This window comes from Euleptes europaea, chromosome 13 (assembly GCF_029931775.1).
Source record: "Euleptes europaea isolate rEulEur1 chromosome 13, rEulEur1.hap1, whole genome shotgun sequence".
Lineage (NCBI taxonomy): Eukaryota > Metazoa > Chordata > Lepidosauria > Squamata > Sphaerodactylidae > Euleptes > Euleptes europaea.
The window spans coordinates 50949706-50970509 of record NC_079324.1 but is presented as its reverse complement, the minus strand read 5'-3'; the positions used below and the strand labels follow the sequence as shown (position 1 = coordinate 50970509).

The following is a 20804-nucleotide window of genomic DNA, read 5'->3' as shown; positions in this document are numbered from 1 at the left end:
CGTCCCTTTTTACTTTTTTTGTTTTTGTTTTGGTCCAAGAAGGCACAGATGACTCCCAGTGTTCTGGCTGAAAGTGGTCCCAAGTGGGTTAAGAGACAGCGAAAGGACACTTATTATTTATTGCTATGTCCTGTTACATTTCAACTTTGAAAGGCAGCTTTTTTTTCCTCCTCCCCCTTTCCCTTGTCACTGACATTGCAAGGCTCTGGCTGAGGTGGGTACTGCCACGAAAACTTACAATGCTGCAATAACTTCTTGAGGTCGGAGAGAGGGAGAGGGCAGGGGCCTGTCCCTTCTCACTCGCCGCAGAACCCTTTTCCCAGCCATGTTCATGCTGGGGCGTACTCTGTCACCAAGCTGTTAGTACTCTAAAAAATACTAGATGAGGTTATGCAACTTGGTAGCAGGGAATTAAGTTCAGAATCCTTATTGGTGGGAGGCATTTTAAAAAAACTCTTTGATTCCACCCTGCCCCTGCTTGTATGTAGCCCTGGGCAAATAGGAAAGAGCTAGAAGTGTATTTGGTAGGGGTGGGAGCAGCGAACAAATGTCTACTTGACAGAGTATTGTGGGGCGGGGGGAAGGTGCAGAAAAGCATTTAAGCCTTCTGGATTAGTTTGAAGCTCTTTATGGGAGAATAAATGGATCATATCACAGAGCAGACATTTCCCAGGTCTTCCCCCCCTCCCTTTAGCGTAAAGGGCGAGCATGATACTCATTGGCATTAAATGGTACACCCTCCAACATGATTTGGGAAGCGAATGTCTTCAGAGGTGTGTGCCCAGGCAGCTGTGGTTGTGGAAGTGTGTGGTGCAAAGAGAGCCAGGCTAGGCAAGCAGCACCACCAACTTTGAGATAAAAGGGGGGGGGGTTACTCCTGCTTCAGTACCTGAAAGCTGATCCTTAAAAGATGAGGATCTGGACTGTCAAGGGTTGAGAACTCATGGCTCTGCCCAGCTTCTGTGGGGTAACTGGTGTGCCCGCCACACGCACGCACACCTCTTCCACTGAAGAATGCCAACAGGGATGTACTACTTTGTGCCACTCTTCAGAGATACATCATTAACATTTTATGTACTTAGATAACGATGTATAATTTATGGCTATGAATCTTGTGCTAATCATGAATACTATGAAAGTCCAATTATAAAACGTTAATCAAAACCGGTGTCTGCTGTGTGGCTTGAAATGCTGAGGGACAAGGTGTCAGTTAGTGCTCCACAAGAGATGGTTCAGAGTAACCACCAAAAGGGAAAATAATCTGCAACCACCTCATTTCCCCCCCTTCTGTGTCTCAGTCCCTCTTCCCCCCACCTTCCCACCATGGAAGAGGGACAGTAAAATTCTAACGTGGTGGCGCACCAAATCTAAAAACAGTAGGGACCATGCAGATGGCAACCCTTCACTCGTTCCTACTCAAAGGGGGGGGGGGGGAGGCCAGTGAAGATGGTATAAGTTGATATAAGCAGCTGTCCTCAGTTGTAGGCCTGGCAGAAAAGCTCTGCCTTGCAGGCCCTGCGGAAGACTCTCAGATCCTGCAGGGCCCTGATATTACCAGGCAGAGCATTCCACCAGGCTGGAGCCAGGGCCGAAAAAGCCCTGGCTCGTCTTGGATAGCTGCATGCTCTTAGGGACAGTAATCCATACTTATCCAGTAATACCATATGCTAATATAACAGCTTGCCAAGCACCAGTAACTCGCTATTGGTAAACAGGCAAATAGCCACCAGAGTAGGTGTATATAGATGTGATCTGCATACAAGCCCTTTTAGATGTGATAAGAATCCATGCTGAGTTGCAGGGAGGGGAAAGGCTGTGTATCTTTAAAGACCATTATATAGTGTGAACATACTAGATGCACACTCCTGGCTAAAACTCAGCATCTTTAAACCTGTTCTGTGCCCAGGTGTGGGGTTGTCTTGGAACCTCAAACAGACTGCCTTGGGTCTGTTGAAAGAAAAGAAAGCTATAAATAAATAAAACAAGGAGGAGAGGGATATTCATGGCTACTAATAAAAATAGATACTAATCATGATGCATACCTATTCTCTCCAGGATCAGAGGAGTGTGCCTATTATACTAGATGCTTTGGAACACAGGCGGGATAATGCTGCTGCAGTTGTCTTGTTTGTGGGCTTCCTAGAGGCACCTGGTTGGCCACTGTGTGAACAGACTGCTGGACTTCTTGGACCTTGGTCTGACCCAGCATGGCCTTTCTTATGTTCTTATGATAAGCCTTGGAGTTTACTTTGTTTCAAAGAAACCCATTCTTAGCCATGTAAGCTGGTGGCTTTCTTTGTGTGCTGGAGCACCAGCTGATGTGGTTTTCTGTCTTTAGTGTGTATACCGCATCATGTTTGACATATTTGGTATGTATTATCTCAGGGCCAAACGGCATGTTTACGTGCAAATGGGTGCTAATAAGAGCCCAAAACAAGCAAGGAAAGCTGCTTCAGCAGGTGCTCGCTGCTTAGCTTTTTCCCCACTTGTCCCACATCGCATACATAACACTCCATGCTGTGCACAAATGTGAATGTGTGCTTAGGTCTTTTTCAATCTTCACAGTAGTCCTGAGAATTAGTGTGGGGTGTGTGTGTGGGTGGGGGAGTATCCCGTAGGGAATGAGAAAGCTCACTGCAAATCTCTTGCAAAAAATCCTGGCTGTGGCACTGAGTTCAGTGCTTACGAAACTGGGTCTTTAAGGGGGGCTCATGGCCTCCCCTTGTTGGAAAGAGAAGGTATAGGTTTGGAACCAAGGGCAAGAAAGAAATGGTGACAGCTGGTGGGTATCCATGCACCTAGGAGCCCCATGGTGCAGAGTGGTAAGCTGCAGTACTGCAGTCAAAAGCTCTGCTCAAGACCTGAATTCGATCCCAATGGAAGTCAGTTTCAGGTAGCCGGCTCAAGGTTGACTCAACCTTCCATCCTTCCAAGGTCAGTAAAATGAGCATCCAGCTTTCTGGGGGTAAAGTGTAGATTACTGTGGAAAGGAATGGCAAACCACCTCATAAACATAGTCTGCCTAGTAAACATTGGGATGTGACGTCACCCCATGGGTCAGTAATGACCTGGTGCTTGCACAGGGGTCTACCTTTACCTTTAGTTGTCTGGAGCTGAGATTTCTTTATTTGCTGTGGTGGAATGCTCTCATGGTGTGACTGGAGCCATTGGCAAGGCCCAAGAAGCTCTTATCTTGGGGACTGGCACCCTTCCCAGTCAGCTCCCCAATTCATACAGTTGGAGCAACAGTTGTTGCCTACCACTCCCAGGTTTTGGAGACAGAGTCAGTATGTGAAAATGCCGTATACTGAATTACACTGTTGGTCCATCAAAGTCGGTGTTGTCTACTCAGACTGGCTCTCAGGTAAAGAGGCCTTTCACATCACCTACTACAAACCTTTTAGATGGGGATTGAACCTGGGACCTTCTGCATGCCAAGCAGATGCTCTGAGCCACAGCTCCTCTGACAGTTTGTACCTGCTACAGCAGCCAAGAAGATTTCACGCCTCACTTGGTTGACAAGAAACTGCATTTTTCATCTGGACAGTGTGATCCTATGTACAGATCTGTTTCTCATCCCTGTGGTCATTTTGCTTTCTCCAGATGCTCAGCAATTGTGATGACCTGCTTTCCATTTCCATAGAACTGGCTTGTTTTCAGTGTTGGCACAGGTGGTATGTTCAATGTACGATTATAAAATCACTTATGTGGCATAGGCATATTCTTAAAATAGTTCAGGAATGAAAGGGGTTTATGGGCACAGGGCTGTGAATGCTGAATATACCCCACAAGGATAATCTACTTACACAAATGGGTCTCCTGCTGACTGGGTATGTTTTCAATGCAATCCTAGCCGTTTACTCAGAAATAACCCTAATTAATATGGAATTAACCTGTTATTTACTAAACTGTAATACAGAAAGCATATGCACTGAATCCAAGGAACCACAAATAACAATAGGATCAACAAGACTGTCACAAAATAGTAAGCAAGCATTTGAATTCATCAACTTCACTTTAGGGTGAATGCTTAAATTAAAAAGGGGGATATGGGGCATGAGGAAAAGACTTTTAAAAGTATATAACAGCTGCTAAAGAGGTAGCAGAGGGTAAAGTGACCTTAGGTTGGATCATACCAAGTGCAAAAAAAGATCTTGGGGCTGCACCAAAGGCTTCTGGACTGAAAAATATAAATGCCGGCAATAATTCAGATCTGTCTCTAATGCTTACTCAAATACACAGATCCTATGTAATAATATAGGCAAACAGTCGAAATGTAAGGCAAACAGTCGAAATAAAGAAAAACAGCAGTCCCTATATTAACATTATTAGAAATTCATGTTCAGTAGATAAAGAGCCCTGACCTGGATAGCCCAGGCTTGTCAGATCCCAGAAACTGAGCAGGGTCAGCCCTGCTTAGTACTTGGATGGGAGAACACCACGGAAGTCCAGGGTCGCTCTGCAGAAGCAGGCAATGGCAAACCACCTCTGATGTCTCCTGCCTTGAAAACCCTAGGGGGTCACCGTTAAGTTGGCGGCAACTTGATGGCAAAAAAGTAGGTTAAGAATCAACAGAAGCCTTATCGTGTTTTGACTTATCGATCAGCCGGAGGGTACGTTTGTCATGAAGACAAATCCCCCGGCTGTAGGTCGTCTTCCTTTAGGTGTAGGATTCAGAAAGCCCTGATTTGGAAGTTGCAACTTCTCCCCTCTGGGCATGTGCAGTTGGAGCTGTGTCTCAGGGGTTGGGGGAGGTTTTCATGCCTAAAAGCTACTTCCAGAAGTTTCCAAATCATAGCTCTGCCCATTGGTGTGAATGTACAGATGACCACTTGAAGAACTGGATCTTTTCTCCACTGGATCTTCTGTAAAGCTAAATTTGATGTTTTCGGCTTTCAATTCTCCAGCTTCAAAACCAGCTAAAACCCAGGTGAGTTTTGGCCAAAGGCCATCTAGATTCTTTATAGTTCAGATCCAGACCTTTAAGGCTGCGGCATGTGATGTAGCCTCACCTTTGTAATAAAGTCATATTCTCCACCACCCTTTTCCTCTCTGACCTGCCTTTTTGCATCATTTCAAATATAAATATCCCGCTTTCGCATTGCACTGAGACATTGTTTGATCTTTAGCCATAAGTGCGTCCACTTCTGCAAAACTACCTATTTGCTTCGTAAACAAGTCCATGAAAACTACGTACAAATCCGATTACCAACTTTAAAAAAACCTCTTTGTGAATTTGATTTGCAGACTGAAGTTGACAAAACTGGGCAGATATGGAGGCCCATGTAGGAAGTTTGCAGAACTGAAAATGATAAACCGTGGACAACCAAAAAAAAACACCAACACAAAGTAGGTTCTAGATCAAATCAAGCCTGAACTGTCCCTAGTGCTAAAATGACTAAACTGAGGCTATCTTTATTTTGGTCACATTATGAGAAGACAAAAGTCATTGGAAAAGACAATAATGCTAGGAAAAATTGGAGGCAGCAGGAAAAGAGGAAGACCCAATATGAGATGGATTGACTCAATAGAGGAAGCCACAGCTTTCAGTTTGCAAGACCCGAGCAAGTCTGTTAATGATAGGACATTTTGTAGAACATTGATTCATAGGGTTGCCATGAGTTGGAAGCGACTTGACAGCACTTAACACACACACAAACTGTAGCTTGGGGCTGGACCCGATCAAAGAGTGCTCCAATCTTATGCAGGAGGAGAGCTCTACCCCTTTGCTGGGTCAACATCTTGCCACCTGAGGTCATGCCAGTCGTAGACACTCCCTGCTATCCTGTGCTTCAGCCTGGCCTGTTTTTGGCTGTCTGACGGTACCCTCTTGCTTTTCCTCCTTATTTGGCCACACAAAGAACGGGACAAGCAGGAAAAGGGCAGAGGGGAAAAATGATTAAGAAGCCCTTTGCCCTCACATCTATTCCCTTTCTGCCAGGGCTATTTCATATCACAGCCCCAGTGGCTTTTTGGGGAAAACAACTATGTAAATACCAACTGTTGTACCCAGCGAGAATCTAGATGGTGTTGTGGCTGTAGTGTTAAAACTGGGTTTCCAGTTCTTGTTCAGCCACACAGTTTACTGGCTGATCCTTGGGCCAGTAACTATCAGCTAACCTATCTCACAGGCTCACTTTTTTTTGTTAAAGGAGGGGCAGTGCATTCACCCCCCTGAGCTGCTTCAATGAAGGATACAATTATAATATAATCAATTGTAGTTTTCCTGTAAATTGCAAAGTTCTGGACAATAAGAGGGGCATTTTTTGGCAGTTCCAAATGTATGTCGTTCAACTGGAAAATATATTTTATTTAAGGCAAAGGGCATCCCCCCCTTTTTCGCTTCGTTTTCCTTGCAAATAATAGCAAGAGCAAGCATATGCCCCTTGGAGACAATTTAAGCATGAGTGATTGTACCATTACTTTAAACTTTCTGAAGCAAGACTAGAGAAATAAATCTTGCCTGGAGCCTGGATGTTTCATGGACCTCTATTTGTTTATAATATTTATAAGCCTGCCTTTCTCCTGAGTATCCAAAAGGGGAAAAAACCCCTGCAGTAAAAATAAAACATTGACCCTAAAAAAATACATTATGTGGCTTGGTTTTGGTTTTTGCTGAGGCCCACGCACTCTGTTTTTAAGTTAGCTCAGGTCTGTTGCCCTGTCCTTGCAATGCTTTTGGTCTTGTAGTTTGGATACAGTCTGGAGAACTGATCGCCAGACCCTTTCTAGATCATGTGCAAGAATAAGGAGGTCTTCTGGCTAAGATTTCCGGGGCTGGGTGTTTATTTACTCACTGCTGGCAGGAGGCTGATTGTAACATTTCAAAGCATTTCCATTAACAGCAGGACATTTCCCTAGCTGCCTTGGGCACTGGGGAAAGGTTAAATATAAATATTTTAAATTAAATTCTACCCTCTATAATTTACACAAACACAGCAAAGGCAGGAGGAGAGGTGTTTGTCATGGTGGATTTCCTAAGCACTGGTATTTCCCCTAAAATGTGAAGGAGCTTTCCTGTGTGAGAATATTTAGAGATGGAGTCTCTCCATTTACCATTACGGTATATTCCCCATTCATTGTGCTGCTATGGCATACACAACACAAATAAAATACAATATAAAGGAACAAACAATACAAAGCAGTCAATCTTCACACACATTCTAACTCCTCAGAGGGAAGGGTATGTGATTGAATATTGGGGAAATGTACTGTTTCTAGATGGGAAACAGCCATTAAGTTGGTTGGGAGACCCCCCCCCCTTTAAGAGTTCATCACACCTGAGTACAGGGACAGAGGTTGATGTTCAAATATATCATCCTTAATGGTGCTTTACAGGCGATGTTTGAGGTAGCGCCTTCAATCTGCGTTCTCTATCATACCAGCCTTGGGCTTCCCATTTCCTCCTAATCTTTTCTGATAGTACAAAGCTTCCACTTATTTTCCTCTTGCAGCTCTAAAGCTGCAATCTTATGTATGTGTAATCAGAAGAGACACTAGAAAAGACAGTCATGCTAGGAAAAGTTGAGGGCAGCAGGAAAAGAGGAAGACCCAACAAGAGATGGATTGACTCAATAAAGGAAGCCAGGGCCCTCCGTTTGCAAGATCTGAGCAAGGTTGTCAAAGATAGGACATTATGGAAGACTTTGATTCATAGGGTCACCATGAGTCAGAAGTGACTTGACGGCACTTAACACACACACAATCAGAAGAGACTCCAACTTTACCCAATGTACCTTATTCCCAAAAGTATAGAGATTGTTGCCTTACTCATCTTTTTTTTTTAAGGGACCTCATCACGATTACCCCCTTCCCTTTACTCTGGATTCTAAGACATGCCACGGTGTCAGTCCCCAAACAATTTCCTTCATTACCGGAAGTCGCCTGGAGATTTGTGAAACCATGAAAAGAGTGCCTCTGAGCGTGTGCAGGGTATTTTCCTTTAATCCTCTGAGTACCGCTTGTCTCCAGAGTCACGATTAGGGAAAACACATGGGAGGGGTTGCCTTGGATTGGCAGCTTTCGAGATGCACATTTTCCCCCAGCCAAATTCTCAAAGCTCAAAAACAAGCCCCCGTGCAGAGTTTTGAGAATTGAGATGGGGAAAATGTGCACCTAGAGAGCGGCAAACCCAAGGCAAAACCTCCCCTGCGTTTTCACCAACGTGATTTCCAACCTCCCCTGCCCTCCTTTACAATTCAGTGCCACTTGACTGTGTCACCAAACACAGTGTGCAGGGCAGCCTAAGTCGCCTTGCTACCTTAACTGGAGACAGCCAGGCGCTTATTCTCCCTCCCCCCCTACACTTTTGTACGGGTGTGTGTGTGAAGTGCCGTCAAGTCGCTTCCGACTCATGGCGATCCTATGAATGAAAGTCCTCCAAAATGTCCTATCTTTTTTATATATAATTTTTTTTATTTTCTTATTAAGTCACATTCAATTTCAATATTGTCATCTTCAGAGTTACATAAAATAAAACCATTTCAAACGAATCAGCCTAATCAGTATCGACTTTTGACTTCCCCTCCTCTATCAAATTAATATCTATATACCCTCTGTATTTGTTTTCTAATTCATAATTCATTATATCATTTTGAAAAACGACATATAATCATCCTAGATACTTTAATTATTGAATACTTCATCCTTTCAACATTGATTCTTAAACTCTTTTCTGTTAAAGTTGTGCTGATGTTTATGAAGCCATTGAAATTCATAAACATCAGCACAACTTTAACAGAAAAGAAGAGAGTTTAAGAATGAATAAGGCTTGGCTTCCTGTCCTGAAAACCTCCAGACTAACACAGACTACAATCCACAATAGCCATGCAGATTAGCCTTGGATTTCACACATTAACAGATCACTTCAGGATACAATGGTTCCATATTAACATACCACACCCTCATTAGCACATTAGCTTGATACTTACAGGACAATGATTAGCACATTACCTTTGATACTTTTTGCAGGACAATGATTCAGCTCAACCCAACCCCTTTCTAACTATATATTACTCTTCCTACACACTTGACACTGAGAGACACTGTCCTTCAGTGTGACTCCTCCGAAGATGCCTGCCACAGCTGCTGGCGAAGCGTCAGGAAAGAAAATACCAAGACCACGGTTACACAGCCCGGATAACCTACGAGAACCAATGCACTCTGACCGTGAAAGCCTTCGACACTAAATAAATAGTTTGCAGAGGGGGGAAAGATCTTTCCCTGTGTGCTTCTCCAATGCACCGACTGGAGTCCCTTGGAGATCTGTGCAGGCCTGTTGATGATACTGATCAGCCCCATTACCTTTGATACTTTTTGCAGGACAATGATTCAGCTCAACCCAACCCCTTTCTAACTATATATTACTCTTCCTACACACTTGACACTGAGAGACACTGTCCTTCAGTGTGACTCCTCCGAAGATGCCTGCCACAGCTGCTGGCGAAGCGTCAGGAAAGAAAATACCAAGACCACGGTTACACAGCCCGGATAACCTACGAGAACCAATGCACTCTGACCGTGAAAGCCTTCGACACTAAATAAATAGTTTGCAGAGGGGGGAAAGATCTTTCCCTGTGTGCTTCTCCAATGCACCGACTGGAGTCCCTTGGAGATCTGTGCAGGCCTGTTGATGATACTGGTCAGCCCATTACCTTTGATACTTTTTGCAGGACAATGATTCAGCTCAACCCAACCCCTTTCTAACTATATATTACTCTTCCTACACACTTGACACTGAGAGACACTGTCCTTCAGTGTGACTCCTCCGAAGATGCCTGCCACAGCTGCTGGCGAAGCGTCAGGAAAGAAAATACCAAGACCACGGTTACACAGCCCGGATAACCTACGAGAACCAATGCACTCTGACCGTGAAAGCCTTCGACACTAAATAAATAGTTTGCAGAGGGGGAAAAGATCTTTCCCTGTGTGCTTCTCCAATGCACCGACTGGAGTCCCTTGGAGATCTGTGCAGGCCTGTTGATGATACTGATCAGCCCCATTACCTTTGATACTTTTTGCAGGACAATGATTCCGCTCAAACCCAACCCCTTTCTGACGATATATTACTCTTCCTACACTGAGAGACACAAGAACCAATTGATCAGTTGAATCAGATTAAATCACAGCCTTTACCATTTCCCACAAAATGTCCTTATCTTTGGGCGAAAACGCACGGTCGCTTAAGCCTCCTTTCTTCCCTGTTCCAGCCGCTGGCTGGAACAGGGAAGAAAGGAGGCTCAAGCGACCGTGCGTTTTCGCCCTTTTGACAGCCCTGCTCTGATCCTGCCCATTGAAAGCCGTGGCTTCCTTTGCACCGGGGGGGGGAGGGGGGATCTAATCCAGAGAGCCCGACCTCCCCGCACGGATCGTGGCCGCTGGGGAGACCCCGTCGGTGCATTGGAGAAGCACACAGGGAAAGATCTTTCCCCCCTCTGCAAACTATTTATTTAGTGTCGAAGGCTTTCACGGTCAGAGTGCATGGGTTCTCGTAGGTTATCCGGGCTGTGTTTGGAAAGGGAGGCGAGAGCCGCTCCGCCTCCTCGCTCGCTCGCTCCTCCTTGCAAAGGCATGTCCATTGCAAGGATGTGACGCCGGCAGCGCCTGCCGCACCCCCGCCGGGGGAGAAGGGGGCGGCCGGAGGGGGGGGAGAGGCGGGGCCGGCGGCCGGATCGCCCGTCTCTGCTCCCCGCAGGAGGCGCGCCCGGAGTCGGCTCGGAGCTGCCCTCTCCCTTGGCCACCATGGCTTCGCCCTCGCCTCCTTCCCTGGACCCTTTCCCCAGACCTCGCTGCTTGGCCGCCGCCGCCGCCCCGGCCGGCAAAGCGAAGCTGACCCATCCGGGCAAAGCGATCCTGGCAGGTAAGCTCACTTAGGGGGCTTTGGGGTGGGTGGGGGGTTGCTTTGGCTTGGATGGCGCGTGCAAAAAAGGGTTGCATGAAAACGCAGGGGAGGTTTTGCCGCGCTCTCGAGGCACCCTTTTCCCCATCCGGATCCTCAAAACTCTGCACGGGGGCTGGGGGTTGAGTTTGGAGACTTTGGCTGGGGGGAAACGTGCAAAGAGAGCGGCGAATCCAAGGCAAAATCTCCCAGGCGCTTGGCTGGTTGCGCCCGACTTCCCTGCCTCTCCCACCGACCCACCCCCTTTTTTTCCCCCTAGCAAACTTTTTTCCCCCCCTAGCCCTGACCTGGATGGCCCAGGCTAGCCTGATCTCGTCTGATCTCAGAAGCGAAGCAGGGTCAGCCCTGGTTAGTATTTGGATGGGAGACCACCAAGGAAGACCAGGGTTGCTGTGCAGAGGAAGGCAGATGGGAGACCACCAAGGAAGTCCAGGGTTGCTGTGCAGAGGAAGGCGCCGGCAAACCACCTCTGTAAGGGCATTTATTCATGGGAGGTTTTGCCTTGGATTTGCCACTCTTTACATGCACTTTCCCCCCCATCCATATTCTCAAAACTCAACAATAAGCCGCCGTGCTGAGAATTCAGATGGGGGAAATGTGCATCGATAGAGTGGCCAATCCAATGCGAAACCTCCCACGAATAAATGGCTTTTCGTCTCTTGCCAGGAAAACCCCAAAAAGGGGTTGCCAGAAGTCGGCTGCGACTTGAAGGCGATTTGCACGCGCGGCGAACTGGGCAGCTTCTTCCAGCTCCGCGGAGATCCGCGCGGGGCTTGCCGGAGACCGCGCCACGAAACCCGGGGAGGGGCGTGGGATCCTCCCTTGCAAGCCTGGGCTGCTGGAAGGGGCCGGGCGGTGCGCCTCTGCGCTCCGGGGGCGCGCAACCGGTAGCCGAGCAAGCAGCAAGCCGCTGGCCGGCCGCGCCCCGCCTTCCCCGGGGCTGCTGCTGCTGCTGCTGCTGCTGCTGTCGAGAGCTGGTTGGCGGGCTGGGATCAGCTGCGTTTTGCAAAGTTTGTGTTTGTTTGGTTTGCTCAAGCGGGACCCGAGGCCGGGGGCGGGCCTACAGTTTTGGGAGGGGCTGTGGCTCAGTGGTAGGAGCCTCTGCTCGGCATGCAGAAGGTCCCAGGTTCAATCCCCGGCACCTCCAGTTCAAGGGACTGAACAGGCAGGTGATGGGAAAGACCTCTGCCTCTGAGACCCTGGAGAGTCTTGGAAGAGGGGCTGTGGCTCAGTGGTAAGAGCCTCTGCTCGGCATGCAGGAGGTCCCAGGTTCAATCCCCGGCACCTCCAGTTCAAGGGACTGGGCAAGTAGGTGATGTGAAAGGCCTCTGCCTCTGAGACCCTGTATCAAAAAGGGCAAGAGTCCAGTAGCACCTTAAAGACTAACAAAAATATTTTCTGGTAGGGTATGAGCTTTCATTGAGGCCCTGGAGAGTCTTGGAAGAGGGGCTGTGGCTCAGAATAGAGCCTCTGCTTGGCATGCAGAAGGTCCCAGGTTCAATCCCCGGCACCTCCAGTTCAAGGGACTAGGCAGGCAGATGATGGGAAAGCCTCTGAGATCCTGGAGAGTCTTGGAAGAGGGGCTGTGGCTCAGTGGTAAGAGCCTCTGCTTGGCATGCAGAAGGTCCCAGGTTCAATCCCCGGCACCTTCAGTTTAAGGGACTGGGCAAGTAGGTGATGGGAAAGACCTCAGCTTGAGACCCTGGAGCACTGGTTCCCAACCAGGGGTCCGTGGACCCCCAGGGGTCCGCGAGAACTAAATGAAGGTCCGCGAAACGAAGTTATAAACCCATAATAAATTAATATTTTCAATTAAAAGTTCTCTATTATAAAATATATATATTCAAATATTATTCTAAGTTTAATGTTTAACTAACAGTTATGATTAAAGTTTATTTTCAAATTCTCAGAATTTATATTTTGAACCTTGGGGTCCCTGCACCGAACAAAAAAGTCCTAGTGGTCCCTGGTCAAAAAAAGGTTGGGAACCACTGAGTCTTGGAAGAGGAGCTGTGGCTCAGTGGTAAGAGCCTCTGCTTGGCATGCAGGAGGTCCCAGGTTCAATCCCCGGCACCTCCAGTTCAAGGGACTAGGCAGGCAGATGATGGCAAAGACCTCTGCCTCTGAGACCCTGGAGAGTCTTGGAAGAGGGGCTGTGGCTCAGTGGTAAGAGCCTCTGCTTGGCATGCGGAAGGTCCCAGGTTCAATCCCCGGCACCTGTAGTGGTTCCCAACCTTTTTTTGACCAGGGACCACTAGGATTTTTTTGTTTGGTGCAGGGACCCCAAGGTTCAAAATATAAATTCTGAGAATTTGAAAATAAACTTTAATCATAACTGTTAGTTAAACATTAAACTTAGAATAATATTTGAATATATATATTTTATAATAGAGAACTTTTAATTGAAAATATTAATTTATTATGGGTTTATAACTTTGTTTAGCAGACCTTAATTTAGTTCTCGCGGACCCCTGGGGGTCCGCGGACCCCTGGTTGGGAACCAGTGAGTTAGGGACTAGGCAGGTAGATGATGTGAAAGACCTCTGCCTGAGACCCTGGAGAGTCTTGGAAGAGGGGCTGTGGCTCAGAGTAGAGCCTCTGCTTGGCATGCAGTTAAAAGGACTAGGCAAGTAGGTGATGGGAAAGACCTCTGCCTGAGATCCTGGAGAGCCGCTGCTGGTCTGAGTAGACAATACTGACTTTGATGGACCAGGGGTCTGATCCGGTATAAGGCCCATGTGTTCATGGGACCCTGAAGCTTGAATTGTTATGGGGGCCCCTTTGCAACCAACAACACTTTGAGACCATATGAAACGGGTATTAAAGCATATTCTAAGGTCAATATTAAGTAATTCAAACCAATGGTTTATGGTTCTATCTCCAAAACAGCCTTATTTTAATAACAAACGCTTTAAAAAACTCCATCAATTTTGTTGAAAAATTCATTCATTGCTTCAGGGCCCCTCTGGGATTAGGGGCCCTGAAGTTTAACCTTCATGAGTTTCATAGTAGATCCCCCACTGCCAAAGGGAACAGGCCCTGGGGTTAGTCTGCAGTCTTCACGCTGAGAGCCAGCATGGTGTAGTGGTTAAGAGCGGCGGACTCTGATCTGGAGAACCGGGTTCGATTCTCTACTCCTCCACATAAGCAGCGAACGCTCATCTGGTGAACTGGGTTTGTTTCCCCACGCCTACACGCGAAGGCAGCTGGGTGATCTTGGGCTAGTCGCAGCTCTCTTCGAGCACTCTCAGCCCCACCTACCTCACCTGGTGTCTGTTGCGGGGAAGGGAAGGTGATTGTAAGCCGGTTTGAGTCTCCCTTAAGTAGTAGAGAAAGTCGGCATATAAAAACCAACTCTTCTTCTTTGTGCTGTCCAAAGAGCAAGGTTCCAACAGCACGGTTCGTGCCTTGAACTTTAACACAATAAACAAAGTGGCGCTTTATCTGGCACACAACGGAGCCTCCCGGCTTCAAAAGAACTGGCCGTCCCCTCGTAGGGGATTGTTTTGAGCAGCCCTGTTCAGACTGCGGTGTTAAAAGTGATCTTGGCAACGGGTGGCACTTGAGGGTGAGGACCAAGGTAGCAATCTAAAAGCTGGAGAACGGGGGCCCCCAACGTGGGGCCCATGGGTGCCGCGCCGCCACCAACGCCTTTTCGGGGTCCCCCCCCCAGTGATCTTAGAAAGTGGGTGGGGCTTTTGCCTAGCAGGGCTTCTGATTGGCTGTGTAGCCCAAAAGGCGTCCCGTTAGACAGGCCTTCTGCCTGAAATGCTGAAGAATTACGATTAGAGTGATCTGTAATCTAAATTTTTGTGGTTGGTAGCGGCAGCCGTTTTGCGACTGGCTCCACCGATGGTTGCGGCCAATTCGTGGTTGTGTCCACCGCCTTATATCAGAATTCCAAAGATGCCCACCGGCTCAAAAAGATTGGGGACCCCTGCTGTAAAAGAAGGGTAGTTGACCACTTGACGTAACATCTGCCTTCAGGACGACGAGACGGTTTCTGCTACCCCCAGAATGTTACATCTGTCTTCACCCTCGATGGGCAAGATGCCTTTTTTCCCATTCCGGCCCCACTGAATACAACAACTTCAGAAGAATCCTGGCTTACTGGTTACCTGCAGTGCCAGCTTGCTTAAGAATAATTCTGTTGTGGTGGTTTGGAGTCGCTCTCCGATTTATGCCGCCACAGCCCTACGGTACTTATCCCACTCAACTGAGCGGGCTTGCCCAATTCTGTGCCAGATCCTTCTGGCCTCGGGTCGGTCGCATCTCTTTGCGCGACTGCAGAACGGATCATGCCTCCATGAAATGCTTTGCTGAGAGTGGGAGGCCCGGGGAGTGATTTCTGGGTGAGGCCGCTTTCGTGATCCGAGTGACCTCTTGTGCAATTGGGAGGGAGAGACGTATTTGCGGTCCAGTTGGCTTGCATCACTAATTTTCAATCTGTGGTCCAAAGGACTGTGAGGTCCCTTTTGAAAGCCTGGCATATGTTCCTTTGGTCTCTCGCATTTTTATCCCCGTCTTCCTTCCACAGAGTTCTGGGCCTGCACCGGATGGTGAGCATTGGGTGCATCATAGAAAATGCGGGCACCTTGGCAACAATGAGAATCAGCACGTTGTGCCCCACCCCTGGAAACTGAATGGTCCTAAGCCTCCATGGAGGCCTCTGTTACATTTCCTGTTTCTCGTGTAGGGGTTTCTTGACTGGGTTTTAGAAAAAGAAGAGATGAGGTCTCTAAGAAATGTGAAGCTCAGCACTTTAGGAAGTCACAGGGCAAGTTGTGAAGCGTGGTGTAGTGGATAAAGAGCTGTGGTTTGGAGCAGTAGACTCTGATCTGGAGAACCGGGTTCGATTCCCCACTCTGCCACATGAGCGGCGGAGGCTAATCTGGAGAACCGGCTGGGTTTCCCCACTCCTGCACACGAAGCCAGCTGGGTGACCTTGGGCTAGTCACAGCTCTCAGCCCTACCTACCTCACAGGGTGTCTGTTGTGGGGAGGGGAAGGTGATTGTAGGCTGATCTGATTCTTCCTTAAGTGGTAGAGAAAGTCAGCATATAAAAACCAACTTTTCTTCTTTTTAGAGGGGTGTCGAAGGGGGAAATACAGCCATATTTTCGTAGTAAGGGTGCCTGTGGATTGCTTGTCACACTGATTGAGGGTATAAAAGAGGGTGTAAGAGGATGAATTCTTCACCCGCACCCTCTCTGCCCTGCCCAGTCTTCTAGTGAAGGCTTCTGATAAGAGCGTTCAACGTAAACCATATTTAAGTACAGCAGCACCCAAATGTGATTCTGCAGCAAGAAAATGCTGTGGCTCAGAATGCAGCATCCGTGTGAAACACGGTTGGCAATTTCTGGTCCCAAATGGGTAAAGGTTAGAGGCCTGGTATCGTGGAAGGGAAAATCTTTAAAACAGGGGCGTCGAACTCAATTGTTACGAGGGCTGGAGGAGATATAAATGTCACTTGGTCAGGCCGGGCCATGCTGGCTCACGGGCCAGATAAGAGCTCTCAAGGGGCCGGATCCGGCCCGCAGGCCTTATGCTTGTGACACCCTTGCCTTAAAAGCTTCATTTGGTAGTTCTAACAGTTTTGTTTGACGTTTTTTTTAAAGGCAGTTATGAATGAATTTGGGAAAGCATGGGAGCCAAGGAGCCACTAAATTAGATTGTAATTAGACCATTTCGCTTTCAGTATCCTCCTTTTATTTTTATTTATTTTATTAGATTTATATCCCCGCTAACAATCATTGAAAAATCCAACATGTAAAGTTCAGTACAATACAACACAAAGGGCTAACGCACTCACTGTTTGAAACGTTTATTGAGACGTTTTATCGATTCATGATTGCACCTGCCCCCCTCCCTTCGGTGGTGGAACCGTTTCGCTGTCGATTAATCCACGTGTTTTCCAGAAACGCTTATAAGGCGATCTTTTTCCTTTCTCCATTTCCCAGACGGCTTCCCCTGAGATGCACATAGCTTTAAGACGCTGTTTAGTTCCCCGCCCTTTCCCTCCGGTGGCCATTTTCTGAGCCTTTTTTAAAAAAATAAATGCACTTGGAGTAATGTTGGATTGTTCCTCTTCTTTTTAAACAAGGGATCAGGATGCCAAGCATGGTGTTTAAAGCCTGCAAAGAAGCGACCCATTCTCCAGCCAGTCTCTTTTGTTTCTGTTGTTACGGAGGAGGCTGTACTTGTTGCTTTTGTTCTGGCCACGGTAGAATGATTGTTTCAGTTTCTTCTCTCTTCTCTCCCCCTCGCCCCCGTTTTCCTCTGGGTGCAATATCCCCAAGGTAAGATGGGAATGATTTCCTGCTTTGAGCAGTCTTTTGTCCCTTTGAGTGTAGCTTTAAAAAAAAAAATCCTCAGGCACCCGACTGTGCCTAAAGTGAACTAAAAAAAAAGTTGCAGAGAAATTTGGAGAGCAGTTATGCGAGCTCTCTGAGTAGGGATTCCTCCGGGACAGGGGCTTTGCAGACACACCAGCAACTTTGTGCAGTGTTTATTATAATTAAATGAGTTCTGTGAAGACTGTGGGACTGCAGTTTTCAAACGAAGGTGGCAGCAACGGGAGAGAGTTCCTTGCTTGGTGTTGCAGTCTCCCTCGCTCAACCCTATGCAAGTTCTGCCCGGCTTCTCACACTACTTGTCCCAATTTGTACGTGCTTGAGGACATTTTTATGGAGACAGCAGGGGGTCTGAGTGGAGATGCAGTCCCCAGGCTGCAGGCTGCCGGGGTGAAGTTTGCAAAAAATTAAAAGAAGGGGAAGGGGAGCTTGTCGCACATCCTTGACATCATGAATTATGTGACGCTCCCCGGGGGGGAAAGTGCAGACAGGCAGTTGTAAATACAGCGATGAATTTAGCCAAGGTGCGTGGGGGAAATCTGACTGCGCAGCCAAGCCACATAGTTCGAGCACGCTGATAATTTGGAGTAAATTAATGGTGCAGTAAGCCTCTGTTAAAAATCAAGAAAATTTAACAACGAAACCCATTAAACCAATTAGCGCACATTAGTTGTTTTGTTTTTGACATTTTATACAACATTGGCCCAAACTCCCTTCAAGAAGAGAAGAGGTATCTGTTGCAGGGAAACCAGCAACACTTTGACACTTTGAAGGGGGTCGGGGTATCGCACAACTTGCTCTGACTTATTGTATTTAAGAGACTTCCTTGTATCCTCTCTAGAAGGACCTGGGTAAAGGTGCACAGATTGAATTCCCTCTTGACATCCCTTGCATTTAGGGCTTGGTGTCCCGGCTCAAGTCGTGTCAAACAATGAGGACTAGATTCCTCCACCACACTTTTACATGAAAGCTGGGATCTTCAGGAGTCTAGCAGTGCCCAGATTTGTTTGAAGAGATGCGTCAGGCTAATAGGCTAAATATTTCTTGTCTCTACTGAAAGACTGCGGGAGCAAGAATTTATTTCTCACCATGGAGAAGCATTGGCCATGGACCTAAATGTTGAATTCTCAAAAATGGAAACCCCATCTGCAGATATAAAAATGAAATTGGCTATGCTATTTGTAGTCCCGCAACTGTAATTAAAGGCTTCTTGTCTTCCCCCATGCCTTCTGTTATGGGAGCTGAGGTCGTAACTGGCTTTGAACATTTTTTTAAAAGCCTGTTTCTTGCAAACTCCTTTCCCCAATCCTTCCCTTAGCTCAGATTTCTCCAGGGCTTGTCTCATTCTGGGCTTTTTTTGGGTTGTGTTGAGTGCATGGCCTTTGACCTTCTGCTGTCCATTGCGATATGGTTGTGTCAACCTGTAGAGGCTCACTTGTACATCCTTGCTGTGAAAGAACTGATTTGTGGTGTGTGTGTGTGTTGTAGCTGCCAAGACTGCCTTGGAATCAGGCCCCAAGGTGTGTTGTGCAGTGAGGATGCTGGTAATTTGTTTGCAAGGGGCAGGCAGGTGAGAAGTGATTGACTCTAAATCGAATCGTTCCTGAAAAGTACAGTGAAGTCTTGTCCAGATGAGCCCTCTTGTATTGAGAAACGTCCAGAGTTTCCCCCCAAACGACCTCATAGGCCAGATCCACAAGGGTGGTATAACCCCTCTTCCCATAAGCAAGTACCATAGAGTCTGTTGGACTTTTCTCCATGGGATGACCTGGCATGCTAACAAATAATTATGATATTTACCGGTATCTCGCTTTTGAGTTCAGTAAGGGAGGCCTCTGCTTTCAGGCTCTCCAACAAGAGAGCATGGGATAAACATGTGATAGATAGATAACCAAGTAAATGAACTCTTATTAGGAGAGATTCCAGATGTCCCAGGGAAAGGGGACTAGAAGAAGAAGAGTTGGTTTTTATATGCTGACTTTCTTTACCACTTAAGAAAGAATCAAACCAGCTTACAATCACCTTCTCCTCCCTGCAACAGGCACCCTGTGATGTAGGTGGGGCAGAGAGTGTGACTAGCCCAAAGTCACCCAGCTGGCTTCATGTGTAGGAGTGGGGAAACAAATCAAGTTCACCAAATTAGCCTCCACCGCTCATGTGGAGAAGTGGGGAATCAAACCCAGTTCTACAGGTCAGAGTACAAACCACTGCTCTTAACCACTATACCATGCTGGTGAAGGAAGAAATGAGGGAGAAGGGGGTGTTAACCCATTGGGGCTGGTCTGGTCTTTAGCGTCCAGTGGTTTTGTATGATTGGAGGTGATGAAAACCATCCCATGACCTCTGGTGGGGACAGAGGCTGGTAGGTCCATTTCTCTCACTCTTATAGTCTCAAAGGAATTGCCCTACTTATTTGTCTGGGATCATCTAATCTGATTGTCTGTAGCTCTCCAAGGACTTGGGCAGAACCAGCCCGTTTCCCTGAATCCTATACATTGGAAATGCCAATGATGGAAGCTGGGATCTTCTACATGCAAAGCACATAAGCAACCACTTATGTAGTGGTTAGAGTGTTGGACTAGGATCTGGGAGACCTGGGTTCGAATCCTCACTCTGCTGTGGACGCTTGGGGGGAGCCATGCACGCTCAGCCTGACCCTACAGGGTTGTTGTGCTGATAAAATGGAGGAGAGAGAACAATGTAAGCCGCTTTGGGTTTCCATTGGGGAGAAAGACGGAATGTAAATGAAGCAAATAATTGGTTGTAGGATACTACCTGCTAAGTAATAAATTTCAAAATTAATTTGTTTTTAAACTTTGTTTACACCTCTCCTTTCTCTCTCCCAAACGGGGATCCAGAGCAGATTATATTGTTCTCCTCTCCTTCATTTTATCCTATAACAACTTGAGCTTAGGTTGAGTCTGTGTGGCTGGCCCAAGTAAGCTTCCACAGCAGAGGATTTGAACCGGACTCTCCCAGATCGTAGTCTGATGTTTTCTGACCGCTCTGGCTCTTTCTTTACTGTATGTCTCTTAATGTTGGAGGCATTGGTGGCAGGCAAGTGGGGGGAAGGGGGTCTGTAGCCTTTGTGAGAATGTTGTTTAATTGTGTGAGAAAGAACAAAAGGAGGGGAATAAAACCCAACCTAAAAACAAAAGCTGGGTACCCAAGGTTGGGTGAAAAGACAATATCTATAAGTCTATGTATAAATACTAAAGTATAATTTATTAGAAGCGCTATGTAAAAGTTAAAATTATTTAAAAGCATTAAAATAGCATAATGGCATTTCCTGAGGTTGATAACTGTAACCACGTACCGAACGCGTTTCGGCCCATGGGGCCTTCATCAGTGGTTAATTAAAACCCTTTCTTAAGCCTGCACACATTTACAGAAATGCATTAATGAATACAAATACAAACAGTTCAAACCCAACCAGGCATGTGTATATGTTGTAAATTCTATTCCCAATTACTCAAACATCTGGTATAATAGGTTCTTGTTGTAATGCTGGTTAGTATAAGTCTCTCATATACTATGTGGTAGGTTGATACCTGC

At 46.9% G+C, this 20804-nt stretch overlaps 1 protein-coding gene across 1 annotated transcript in view; it reads left to right on the top strand.

The window, feature by feature from the left end:
- The first annotated feature begins 10740 nt into the window (after positions 1-10740).
- Positions 10741-20804, top strand: part of SLC25A1 (solute carrier family 25 member 1) — a 45630-nt gene continuing 35566 nt past the window's right edge. The window contains exon 1 of the mRNA XM_056859071.1: positions 10741-10858. Coding sequence (XP_056715049.1) covers positions 10741-10858 — 118 coding nt within the window. The remainder of the gene's footprint in view (positions 10859-20804) is intronic.